The sequence below is a fragment of the Corythoichthys intestinalis genome, chromosome 22 (assembly GCF_030265065.1).
Source record: "Corythoichthys intestinalis isolate RoL2023-P3 chromosome 22, ASM3026506v1, whole genome shotgun sequence".
Classification (NCBI taxonomy): Eukaryota; Metazoa; Chordata; class Actinopteri; order Syngnathiformes; family Syngnathidae; genus Corythoichthys; species Corythoichthys intestinalis.
In genome coordinates this window covers 10,014,257-10,027,832 of record NC_080416.1, presented here as the reverse complement: position 1 = coordinate 10,027,832, position 13,576 = coordinate 10,014,257, and the positions used below count along the sequence as shown (strand labels likewise).

General features: G+C 38.1%; 1 protein-coding gene across 1 annotated transcript in view; it reads right to left on the bottom strand.

The window, feature by feature from the left end:
- The window catches only part of cpne4b (copine IVb), a 63,675-nt gene that overhangs the window by 3,692 nt on the left and 46,407 nt on the right, over positions 1-13,576 (bottom strand). The window contains exons 10-17 of the mRNA XM_057827794.1: positions 13,207-13,305; positions 7,575-7,655; positions 7,431-7,490; positions 7,224-7,357; positions 7,059-7,113; positions 6,925-6,976; positions 6,579-6,712; positions 5,527-5,763 (exon numbers count right to left, since the gene is read on the bottom strand). Of these exons, the coding sequence (XP_057683777.1) occupies positions 5,527-5,763; positions 6,579-6,712; positions 6,925-6,976; positions 7,059-7,113; positions 7,224-7,357; positions 7,431-7,490; positions 7,575-7,655; positions 13,207-13,305 (852 nt within the window). The remainder of the gene's footprint in view (positions 1-5,526; positions 5,764-6,578; positions 6,713-6,924; positions 6,977-7,058; positions 7,114-7,223; positions 7,358-7,430; positions 7,491-7,574; positions 7,656-13,206; positions 13,306-13,576) is intronic.

The following is a 13,576-nucleotide window of genomic DNA, read 5'->3' as shown; positions in this document are numbered from 1 at the left end:
AGAATGGCTCTCTGCCATTAATTTCTTTAACTATTAAAAAAGAAAGATGATGCGGAATTTAATCAAATCAATTGGGACGGAGACTAGTGTAGCAAATGAATTGAATTTGCATAACAGCTGTTCTTTGTTTCAGCCAAGAAATGGTCAGAATATGTTTTCCTTCAGGTTACCTGTCGAGAATTATGCTATCATTAAAATACATAATTAATTAGGGTCCCTTCCAGTCCAAACACTAAATTATGTTTTCCTTTTGATACGAGTTCAAAATTAGTCCCCAAAAATACATTAACGTGTTTTTTCCCAAAAATATAGCAAACATTTTATGAAAGGTACAGTAATGACATAAGTGGAATTTAACCCTTTCATGGCCAGTGGTCACGACACAACCTTTAACCATAAGCGGATTTTAAGGGGGTCCGAAAAGTGTCTATATATATATGTATATATATATATATATTAGGGCTGTCAAAATTATCGCGTTAACGGGCGGTAATTAATTTTTTAAATTAATCACGTTAAAATATTTGACGCAATTGACGCAGATGTCCCGCTAAGACAGATTTAAATGACAGTACAGTGAAACGCTCACTTGTATTTTATGGAGTTTTGCTGCCCTCTGCTGGCGCTTGGATGCGACTGATTTTATAGGCTTCAGCACCCATTACATTGTGTAAGTAATTATTGACATCAACAATGGCGGGCTACTAGTTTATTTTTTGATTGAAAATTTTACAAATTTTATTAAAACGAAAACATTAAGAGGGGTTTTAATATAAAATTTCTATAACTTGTACTAACATTTTTCTTTTAAGAACTACAAGTCCCTCTACCCATGGATCACTTTAGCAGAATGTTAATGTTAATGCCATCTTGTTGATTCATTGTATAATAAACAAATACAGTCCTTATGTACCGTATGTTGAATGTATATATCCATCTTGTCTTATCTTTCCATTCCAACAATAATTTACAGAAAAATATGGCATATTTTATAGATGGTTTGAATTGCGATTAATTGCGATGAATTTTTAAGCTGTAATTAACTCGATTAAAAATTTTAATCGATTGACGGCCCTAATATATATATAAACATGGCAGAAAACGCTCAGGTGACTTGAAGTTCCGCTCTGAGACCCTCAATTTAGCCAACTTTCAAAATTGTCTGATATGCATGTGTGATACATCATTGGATAGCTTAAAATCTCAATTCTCCTATCGATTCTAATTTGGGGAAAAAGAAGAACAAACGTTTTGATTGGCATCGAGTTTGTTTAATCAGAAGTCACAACCTTACAAACTCACAACGAGGTCAAAAGAGGCCCAAAGCCTCAATGTTAACTGTGGCAATAAGTGGGCAAATACACAAGAATGTGTAACATTTTACTGAAACATTTTTCTAATAGAAATAAAAAAAATAATGGTATATATTGGAATATAGGTCGTTGTTCTGCCTTAGGCAATATGTGTTAAAGTGTATTATTTACCATTATATTGAAATGCATGCCTTTTAGTTGGGGGTGCCCTTGCGATTCCTCACGCGAAGAAGAAGTGCAGCTACAAAGCATCCAAGCGAGTAAGCGAGTTAGTGAGAGAGGGAAAACACTGCTACGAGCCTACGTTCTTTGTTAATGTTTGTAAAATATCTACAGAGGCAACGCCTGTATGTATCATCTTTTGTGTTGTTGTGTGTTTCCACTCGCGATCGGACACTTAAATCCAGTTGTGTAGTGGTTTGAACGATGTGCTAGCGAATGCATGCTAACCTTTTGTGTTATTACTGTATTAGCAGCTAATCATCGCTGATTTACGTTGACGCGAACCTGTTTGTTATTGGAGACGAAATTGATTTGTTTCATTTCTATTTTTAGTTTCCCTCTTCAAGTGATGTTGAATAAAGTCAGCAAATTATACCAACGTCTTCTGCATCGTCATTTGGGAGTTAAGCTAGCTGTATAGCCAGGACTGAGCCTTAGCGTCTCGGTGAGGGCAGTACAGTCGTATTCCCTCCCGATGCAGTTATCTCCACCTTGCAATGACTGCAAGTCGCTTTGTTGTAATTTTTCCTCGTAAAGTGAAGACACACTTTCGAGCGTTTGAACCTACGTGCTGTCATTGTTATGTTTACAGCTGCAATGCTAGTGCTAAACCATCGTAACCTTTCATTTTCACCCTTTTTCCTGGTGAAGTGTAGCCAAACTTTGGAGCGAGTGGTACTTGGCGCCATGCTAGTTTGATGCGTCTGGACAACAAGACACGTCACATAACGTGATGACGCAATACGCGTCTTTAGGAATCGTTAAAGGGATCATTAAGGCTTATTCATTGTAATGTCGAGGCCTCGAAACACGAGGAACCGATTTGGAATTGGAAACGGATTTCGATTCCCATCCCTACCCGTGACAGTGTCATGTCATAATTATGACGGTCTTATGATAGTCTTATGACGCCGCTGCCAAATAAAGTGTTGCTTATTAACCCAGATGAATCAACAAATAAGCCGCACTGGACAATAAGCTGCAGGATTCAAAATGAAGGGGAAAAAGTAGCAGTTTATAGTCCAACAAATACGGTAATTCCATTTCTTTCAACTGCTAGCCTTCTATCTATTGGGAGCAGAAACTGGTTTGCTCAGTGGGAGGTTGACCCACACTTGGTACGAGGAAGGATAACCAAAATTTTTTTTTTTTTTAATTGTGTCACATTTTACACTATGAAAATAGTATTTAATGCAAGGATGCAACACTAAAAGGAGAATGTAGACATGAAAACAAAAAAATTCATGTTCCAACATCAATAGCAAAAGGCAAATATTTGTAATAGATTTGAAATTTGAAGGAATTTGAATGGGAAGTCATTCAGATATTAACTTATTTCCAACCATTGACACTGATAGTGATCAATTCCTAGTGATAAATTCTTTCCATTTCACCAATTCGTGCTTGTTTTTCTGTTTATTAGTTGTTTTGTAGAATATCCTAAAATGATTTCATGACTCATGTATCAATAGTTACTGTATCGCCATATCGTCTAGGAGGGGAATGAGAAAAAAAAACATTATTTCTGTTGTTTGTTTTCTTTCTTCAATAAATGACCAAACTTTTCACACCACAGCCCTTCCTCACCAGCCACTTTCCTCTCATCTCGCTCCCTCCTAATTCCCCAAGACAAAGCACCCTCGACGTCCGCTCCACCTCCTCGCCTTCTAATTTCACCCCCCCACTCCCACCACATCTCCATCCAAGTCTGCCACTTGCTCGCTCCTCTTAATCCCCTCTGAAAAGAAACGACAGAGCAGAAAATCACCTCTCAACCTCTGTCACACACTCCCTTGCTCCCTTTTGTCATTAGTTTCACTATGTTGACCCGGCAAAACACCGACTGAATTTTATTTCCTCTGCTATGTTCTTTAATCGATACGCTCAGCTTCATATCTTCGCACTTTTATTGACTTCTGAACCGCACTTGTTTTGTGTTTGGTTAGGAAGCGCACGTGAAGTGGGTGTACCGTATTGTGTGGACTATAAGTTGCACTGGAGTGTAAGTCGCACCGGACCAAAAAATGGACTGTTGACCTGCTGCCCTTCTCACTTCTTTGCTATTTTTAACTCTTCAGTATTCCAACTTTCTTTGGGTGAAAAGATAAATTTTCCTTTTGCTTTGGAATTATATTTCAATCAAGTGACTGTCACTAACTGACTTAGGCTAATTTATCAACAAACATTGATGAAATCTATCATTAGCCTGAGCTATGCTAGCTTGTTCTGTAAGTTATTAAAAAAACATTTGAATTACCGTACATTTTAATCAAGTGGCTGTTGCTAATTCGCTTTGGCTAACTTCTTGACCAACATTGCTAAAAACAGTAATTAGCCAGAGTTATGTTAGCTTGTTCTGTAAGCGGTTGAAAGTAAAAACTGAATTTCAATCAAGTGACTGGCGTTAATTCAGTTCGGCTAACTTCTTGACAAACATTGCTGAAAATGGCCATTAGCCTGAGCTAGGCTAGCCTGTTCTAAATGTGATTTTAGAAATGTTAATTACATTTCAGTCAAGTGAGTCGCTAATTCACTTTGGCTAACGTCATGACAAGTGTTGCTGAAAACCGTCATTAGCTTGAGCTATGCTAGCTTGCTCTAAAAGTTATTTAAATATTTTTAATTACGTTACATTCAAGTGGGTCGCTAATTCCCTTTGGCTAACTTCTTGACAAACATTGCTGAAAACAGTAATTAGCCCGAGTTACAGTAGTGTTTTCTGTAAGTGATTGAAAGTAAAAAATGAATTACATTTCAATCAAGTTACTGTCGCTAATTCACTTTGGCTAACTTCTTGACAAACATTGCTGAACTGAAAACTGTCATTAGTCTGAGCTATGCTAGCTTGTTTTAAATGTGATTTTAAAAATGTTAATTACATTTCAATCAAGTGTGTCGCTAATTCACTTTGTCCAACTTCTTGACAAACGTTGCTGAAAACAGTAATTAGCCTGAGTTATGTTTGCTCGTTCTGTAAGCGATTGAGAGTAAAAATTGAATTACATTTCAATCAACTAACTGTCGCTAATTCACTTTGGCTAACTTCTTGACAAACATTGCTGAACTGAAAACTGTCATTAGTCTGAGCTATGCTAGCTTGTTCTAAATGTGATTTAAAAAATGTTACATTTCAACCAAGTGAGTCGCGAATTCGCATTGGCTAACTTCTAGACAAACATAGCTGAAAACAGTAATTAGCCTGAGTTATGTTAGCTTGTTGTGTAAGCGATTGAAAGTAAAAATTGAATTACATTTCAATCAAGTGACTGTCGCTAATTCACTTTGGGTAACTTCTTGACAAATGTTGCTGAAAATTGACATTAGCCTTAGCTATGCTAGCTTGTCCTATGAGTGATTAAAATGTTTAAAATTACATTTCATTCAAGTGAGTCACTAATTCGCCTTGGCTAACTTCTAGACAAACATTGCTGAAAACTGCCATTAGCCTGAGCTATGCTAGCTTGTTCTAAATGTGAATGAAAAATGTTAATTACATTTCAATCAAGTGAGTCGCTAATTCGCTTTGGCTAACTTCTTGACTAACATAGCTGAAACGGTCTTTAGCCTGAGCTATGCTTAAGAAAAAAATCCTGGGTTGCACAAACACTTAACTTAGACGTTATTTAAGGGGCCGCAAAATACTGTCCCGTCAGCCACAATTGGTCCCTTGCTGCAAGTTTAGACCCCTTAATTATATTAATAACAATGAAACAGAGAACAACAGGCTAAAAACCCATTTATAAGTCGCATCTGAGTATAAATCGCAGGCCAAGCCAAACCATGAGAAAAAAGTGCGACTTATAGTCGAGAAAACATGGTAACTGCTCAATTTCTCGACCTGCCACCAAACAAACTTAGCGTAACTAATCCAGCCAAACAGGCTCTGTCAAAGCCTGACTACATCAATGCCACTGTGTACACACGCAAATATACACAGACAGATCACGGATACGCTTATTACGCCCACGCGGCAGATTTGGACTTGACCCACGTGCTTGAAATCCTTGAAGGGGACGAACTGGACGATGTCGCGCAGGACGGGCTCGCCCTTGGGGGAGCGCAGAATGCCGTCGTCGCCGTCTAAGATCTGCATGTCGGTGAAGTCTGCGTTGCCCACGCCGACGATGATGACCGACATGGGCAGGTGGGAGGCGTGCACGATGGCTTCCCGTGTGTCGGCCATGTCGGTGATGACGCCATCGGTGAGGATGAGGAGGATGAAATATTCCTAGGCAGATATGCAAAAAAGGCAAATGGCAATTAAATGGATTTTTGGATTTTTATATGGAGTCTTTTTTTTTTTTAGTGGTTACACCGTTATAAACTGCAAATGCTCTTGCTTTTGTCCCCCTCATCAACCCTCTTGTCTTCCGATTTCTATCAAAGGAATCAGGACACTGACAATAAAAGGCTTTTGTTTCAAACTCATTGTTAGTGGTTTAATAAACAGACAGATTTTTGTCCCTTATCCACCCATTTTTTCCCCACTTGCCCCAACAGAAACAGGTCTTCGACAGTAAAAGCTTATTGTTCCCAACTTTTTTAGCTGTTAGACCTTTATAAAAAAAATTTTTTTTTAATCTTCCCCTTGTCCACCTTCGTTTTCCCTTTTCCACCTAAGGAACTGAGAAACTTATAGTGAAATTACAGATCCACACTCCTTGCTAGAGGCTACATCTTCAAATATTAAACAGTTAAATTTTTTTTGCTTTACACAATAAACATATGTTTATTGCCCCCCCATCAACCATTTTTTTCCTTTTTCCACCTAAGGCATCAAGATGCCAATATCAAAAGCTTTTTGATCCAAACTCATTGACTGTTAGTGTTTACACCTTTAAAAAAACATTTTGACAGTCCCCCCCCATCCACCTTCTTTTCCCCTTTCCCCCTAGGAATCACGTTGCCAATATTGAAACCATTTTGATCCAAACTCAACAATTCGACACATTTATATTAAGCAAAATAAACAAATTTGAATTGTTTTACCACATGCACCCTTTCTGTCTGTTAACTAAAAATATTATGTTTTTCCTCTCTTACCATTGCCTCTTTGGTGTGCATCTCCTCAGAGGCGGACGAGGCAACTTTCTGGATGATGGGGGCTATATTGGTAGGCCCGTACAGTTGAATCTTGGGAAGGCAATTCTGGTAGGCCTCAACCACACCTTGGATTCCTACAACACACATTTAAAGAAACACACAAAGGTCTTGCTCACTAAAACAACCACGTTCTCCTCGTGTGATTTCACTCCACTCCCAAAGATAGTTCGCAGCAAGAAGCAACAGAAACCTATTTCACACATAGAGATTAGTGTTATTTTTCTCTCGGATGGGCTTTACGGCAGGAGAAAAATCGTGCCGATTGTCAGAAGCGAGCGGGTCTCACCGGCGCATTCCGGATTGTCTTCATCAAAGTTGACGGCGAAATCATGCGACACCTTCAGATAAAAACACAAGGCTTTACCGCATGCCGGATTTGGGGAATTTGCCTTTCATCTCCGACAAACACGCATCTCCTACCTTGAAGTCAGGCGGTATTAAAGCTCCGAAACCAAAAGCCGGGAACATTTTATCGCTGGTGAGACCCCCCGATTCATTGAGGAGACAAGAAAGAGAAGATAAGATGAAAGGGGCAGAATTAATGACTGTGCACGTGTGTGTCCAAATGAGGTGTGCCGCTTCTACCTGTCATAGTCTTGGCAGATCTCCCCCACGGCCACTAAAGCTTTCAGATACTCGTTGGGTTGGTAGGGGTGGATGTAATGGAGGGAGCAGCTGTTTCGTGGATCCCCGTTGGACGCCGTGAAGTCTATCGCCACCTGGGACACGCGCATATATAACGCACTCCCGCAATGGCGGACAATGGTGAAGATTAGACTTGACAGAACCTACTGTGAACTGGATTTGACAGCCGCCCATGATGTAATCCAAGAATGAATACATTTTGATGATCTGTCACGGGAACGTACGAGTCAGATTGTGCTTATTTGGAGAACATGCTTGCTGGAATCTTATCAGAATGCGCAGGTGCTTTACCTTACAGTGGTTGAGGAAGACGACGCCTGAGTTTCGATAATTTTTCTTTTTCATCTGGTATTTGGGGTTGATGCACTCCCACTAAAGCAGGAGGAATGATGTGGATGTTAGAAAAGATTTAGGCATTCAAGCAGAAAATGCTAGCGTCTCTAAAATGTTGATGGTGTTGCTAATTTAAGTTAAATGTTTTCCAATAATAACATTTTCATTACAAATTATTTGTTGTTTGTTTTTACTCTAACAGGGAGCTCATTTAATTATTTGGCTAACATTGACGGTGCGTTCGTCTAGCGTCATAAATGGCACTGAAAGGTGAGCATTCACGGAGAGTCGTTTTATTTAATTGGACGTCTGTCACTGTCAATGGCAGGTAGTGAGTTAAATACAAAAAAATATTGTTTTTTTTTTCAGGTTTTATTCATTAATTTAGTACTACATTAAAGGGGATTTAATTTACCAATTTATTCATAAATTATTCAAAAAAAAATTTTTTTCAAAAATATCTATTTAATCTTGGGCTGCAGCTATCGATTATTTTAGTAGTCGATTAACCGACGAACTAGTTAGTTCGAATAATCGAGTAATCGGATAAGGAACATTAAAAAAAATCAAAATACCTGAGCTGAGTCTTAAACAGTATAAGACAATAAATAAATGAGGATATAAGTACAACAAAAGAACAATTGGCAAAAGTCCTCTAGCTTAAATGCTATAAAATGCTAACTTTTTTTGTTGTTGTACAATTCTCTTAAGATAATGGTCAAAGCACATAGTCCCAAAAAAAGGAAAAACAAAAACGGCTAAACATACCTATAAACGAAATTACGAAAACATAAAAAAATAAAATAAAAACATTCACTCAAACAAAAACCTATGTTGGTCTTAACAGGGAGCACCTAGATTCAGCCATGTGAAATAAGTTATGTCATATTCACTGTTGCCACTAGAGGGCGATGTATCCACCCAAATCAATAAAACTAAATGCAAACACTTTCAAAACAAACCGTTACAACGCCACTTTTGATTAAACGGTTACTCGAAGCAGCAAAATTTAATTCAATCTTTTTTTTCTGATCAAATTACTCGAGTTAATCGATTAATCGTTGCAGCACTACAAAATTCTTTTTTTTTTTTTTTTTCAAATAAAACCTTTAAAAAACTTAGCTAACGTTGGTCTTAACAGGGCGCAGCTGAATTCAGCCATGTTATGGGATAAGTCATGTTCACCGTGGCCACTAAGCAAGGCAGTGTATCCACCTAAATCAATAAAACTAAATGCAAACACTTTCAAAACAAACCATTACAATGCCGCTTGAATTAAACGAACATTCAAAGCAGCAAAATTTAATTTGAATCTTTTTCTAATCGAATTACTCGAGCTAATCCATTCATCGTTGCAGCACTAATTTAATCATAATTGGTGATATTTAAGTTTTTTTAATGACCAAAACACATCTCTAGCCCTATAAAGGGTTAAAGGTATTATGCGTCAACTTTTGAATAGCTGTTTACCGTCGTGACCACTGTCCCTGAAAGGGTTTCAATTGTATTAAATTAAGTAAAAATTAATTAATACCGGAATTTTTGGACTACAAGGCGCTACTTTTTTCCTTCATTTTAAATCCTGCGGCTTATAGTCCAGTGCAACTTATTTGTAGATTTATTTGGGTTAATACATGCCTCCTACCATGCATTGCAGCGCTATAAATGCAAATAACAATCAAAATTCATGTTCAGTGCTAATTATTTATTTAGTTCCTGTTCTAGTTGTTTCGTTAATTGCTAGTTATGGTATTTGGTAACACTTTATTTGACAGCGGCGTCATAAGACTGTCATAAAACCGTCATAATTATGAAATGACATGATCATGGTGGTTACTGAATGCTTATGACAGATGTCATTAAGTGTCATCTGGCAAATTATATTACTAACTCCATTTATGTCCATCTTGGATCTTTTACATCCATTGAAAAGTGAGATAATTTGCCGGATAACACTAAATGACATCTGTTATAAGCATTAATTAATGCTCGTGACAGTGTTATGTCATAATTATGATTGTCTAATGACAGTCTTATGGTGCCATTGTCAAATAGAGTGTTACCAAATACAACATCTAGCAATTAATGAAACAACTGGAACAGTAATTGAATAAATAATTAGCACATACTATGAATTTTGATTGTTATTTACATCTGGAGGGTTGCAATGCATGCTCGGAGGCATGTTGGACAACAACAGTGTTGACAACAGATGGCAGCAGAGGTTGACTGTCTACCCCAAGAGAGCAGTGATGGCCAAATGAAGCTTCTTGAAGCAATGAAGCTTTGCTGCCAATTGATTCAAAGCTTCATGGTGGTTCATTTGGTCTTATGACAGTCATATGATGCCGCTGTCAATTAAAGTGTTACCGGTTAATATCTTTGGGTGTTAATATCCCATAATACAGTGAGGACAGCTGCGGTTTATAGTCCAGTGCAGCTTACCTATAAACAAATGCTGTTTTCGTGTCACATTTGGTGGGTGGCGGCTTATAGTTCGGTGCGTCTTATAGTGCGAAAATTACGGTAATTACCGTAAGTTCTAGACTATAAAGCGAACCTGATTATAAGCCGCAACGGATGACGTTCACAAATTTTTGTTTTTAAATCCACATATAAGCAGCAGGTGTCCAGATCTTAACATTGGTTATTCACATAAATGTTACACAGAAATATTTGATTGATGAAAAACATATTTATGATCCAGAAAAACACACATCAGCATCACCAACACGTGCTATCTGAATGCTCAAAAACAAGCTAACTTTAAAAAACAGGTCACTACATTTCCAAAGATATTTACCTTGCCTTCTAAACTTGAAGTGAATGATATCCTTTTAAAAATGGTTAACAGCTAGCGCTAAGCCTTATATAGCAGCTTTGTTGTAGCATCCTGTGGCAATAAAGTCCTCTGAGCACCAAGTGAAAACGGCTAATCAACGCTAGCATCGTGTTTGCTTGTCGCAGCAAATAGTGGTTGCCCATCCATTTAAAATCGTTCTTTAGTAGCAGCATATAGTTTCAGATGGAGCCATATTCATCTATAAAAGCTGCTTCCTTATAAAGCCGGAAAAAAGTAGCGGCTAATAGTTCGAAAAATACGGTAATTTTAAAAATAAACGCATTAAAAAAACTCTTAACTGAATATTTGTGTTCATGTCAATGTTTATGTGACACTACGTCACGTTATATAATATGTCGGTCGTTATATTGTATATCAGCCAATAGCTATACGGACATTGTTTTTTATGGGCTCAAAAAAGAAAAGTCACAGATCATCTATTTGCAATACTCTATAAAGTTCAGAAAATTAAACATAAAATTTAGGAAAGACGCTGCAAAGGTAAACTAGATTTAAATCATTACTTTGATGAACTGACATAATGAACAGCACAAGGTTGAATATTAACTAAATTAAAGGATTTGATTAGAATTGTACATAAACCAATGTACTTGACTTCTGCACTGACATTATTCAACTCTTCCCTGAACGTCTTCGGCGTCCCTGAAACGATCCTAGCCGCTCTGAAAACATTTTTTTACTTCAACTATGTGAACATGGTGTCCTTCACGGTACCCAGGAACAACTTGCAAACAGATTGTCATCAGAGCAAAGTTCAGCCGGCTGAATTGACGATATGTGGTTATGTCAGTGCCCACGGCTTTATGGGTAACTCGCACATCTGCCGAGACATCCTTCATATTGGAAAAGGACAAACTCCTAATGTTGCGTTTTGTGTGTTATATCTAGCAGACATGATTCATGTTGCAGTCTATTTTTAACTTATTCACTGCCACTGATGTTGACAGACGTCCAATGCATTTTGACTGGGGGGGGGCTAGCAACGACCACTCACCGTCATTCCTTGGGTGGGAAAGGGAAAACAACAGGGGATAAAACAGTGTAAAAATGCCTGTATTTATTTGGGGTGTAACGACAAGCAAATCGTAGTTTGGGTCCAAAATCTTTTACTATAAGCCCCTCGTTTCTTTAGATGGAAAAAGGAAAAAAAGCAGGTGAATGATGGAAAAAAACATACAAAATGTGTTTTATGCAGGTTTTACCACAAATAAATAATGACTTTGGATCAAAAAGCTTTCATTGGCAACCCAATTCCTTAAACGGAAAAAGGAAAGCAAGAGGGTGGAAAAGGGAGAAAAACAAAATCTAAGCTAATCTTTTTTTAAGGTGAAGTGACAAACAAATGATTAGTTATAATGAAAACTCTTTCATTATTGGTGGCCCGATTCCTGACGTGGAAAAGGGAAAACGAGGGTGGACAAGGGGGAAAAAAACCAGGCAAAATATGTTTATTTTGTGCAGGTTAAACACTAACAAAAATTGAGTTTGGATCAAAAAGCTTTCACCGGCAACCTGGAAAAGGGAAAGCAAGAGGGTGGAAAAGGGAAAAAAACAAATCTAAGTCGTATTTTTTAAAAGTGAAGTGACAAACAAATGATTTATTTAAATGAAATTCTTTCGTAATTGGTGCCCTGATTCCTGAGGTGGAAAGAAAAAACGAGAGTGGACAAGGGAAAAAAAGAAGCAAAATATGTTTATTTTGTGCAGGTTAAACACTAACAAAAATTGAGTTTGGATCAAAAAGCTTTCATCGCCAACCCGATTCCTTAAACAGAAAAGGGAAAGCATGAGGACGGAAATGGGAGAAAACAAAATCTAAGTAGTTTTTTAATGTGAAGTGACAAATAAATGATTAGTTTAAATTAAATTCTTTCATTATTGGTGCCCCAATTCCTGAGGTGGAAAAGGGAAAACGGGGGTGGACACGGGAAAAAACATGTGAAATGAGTTTATTTTGTGCAGGTTAAACACTAACAAAAATTGAGTTTGGATCAAAAAGCTTTCATCGGCAGCCCTATTCCTTAAATGGAAAAGGGAAAGCAAGAGCGTGGAAAAGGGGGGGGGGGGGGGACAAATCTAAGTCATTTTTTTAAAGGTGAAGTCACAAACAAATGATTTATTCAAATGAAATTCTTTCGTAATTGGTGCCCCGATTCCTGAGGTGGAAAAGGGAAAACGAGGGTGGACAAGGGGAAAAAAAACCAACAAACTATGTTTATTTTGTTCAGGTTAAACACAAACAAAAAATGAGTTTGGATCAAAAAGCTTTCATCGACAATTCGATTCCCTAAACGGAAAAGGGAAAGCAAGAGGACAGAAATGGGAGAAAACAAAATCTAAGTAGTTTTTAATGTGAAGTGAAAGATAAATGATTAGTTTAAATGAAATTATTTCATTATTGGTGCCCCGATTCCTGAGGTGGAAAAGGGAAAACGGCGGTGGACACGGGAAAAAACATGCCAAATGTGTTTATTTTGTGCAGGTTAAACACTAGCAAAAAATACTGAGTTTGGATCAAAAAGCTTTCATTGACAACTCGATTCCTTTAACGGAAAAGGGAAAGCAAGAGGGTGGAAATGGGAGAAAATGCACCTAATTTCCTTAGGTGGAAAAGGGAAAACAAAAAGTGTGGATGAGCGGAAAAACTAAACGAGCCTCTCCCAGTCAAAATGCATAGGACGTCTAGTGCCGTCAATGGTAAGGACACATAATTATATTTTGTCTCACCTGCTTTCCCTCTTGCTCCGCCCTCATCTCCTTGAACGTTGTCTGAAACTCCCCGATAAAATCATGCTTTCCATTGGAGTCCCAATCCCAAACGGTGCACTGTAACACACACAAAAGACTTGGTTAGAGCACAGCTGCGGCATCACCTCGACACACGCGGGAAATGCCATGCTGAATGATTGATAACGAGGTGTTAGTGGGGGGGCAATGGAGCGGTGAAATATTAATCTGAGGATGCTGGGAGGGATGTGGCCTGGAGACACGGTGTTTTGTGTGTCGGTGTGTCTCCCGGAGGAGCGGCTGAATAAGATAAATGGCCGTAATCCCCGCGCGAGAAAACGCAAAAGTCAGCGACACGCGCGAGAAAAGT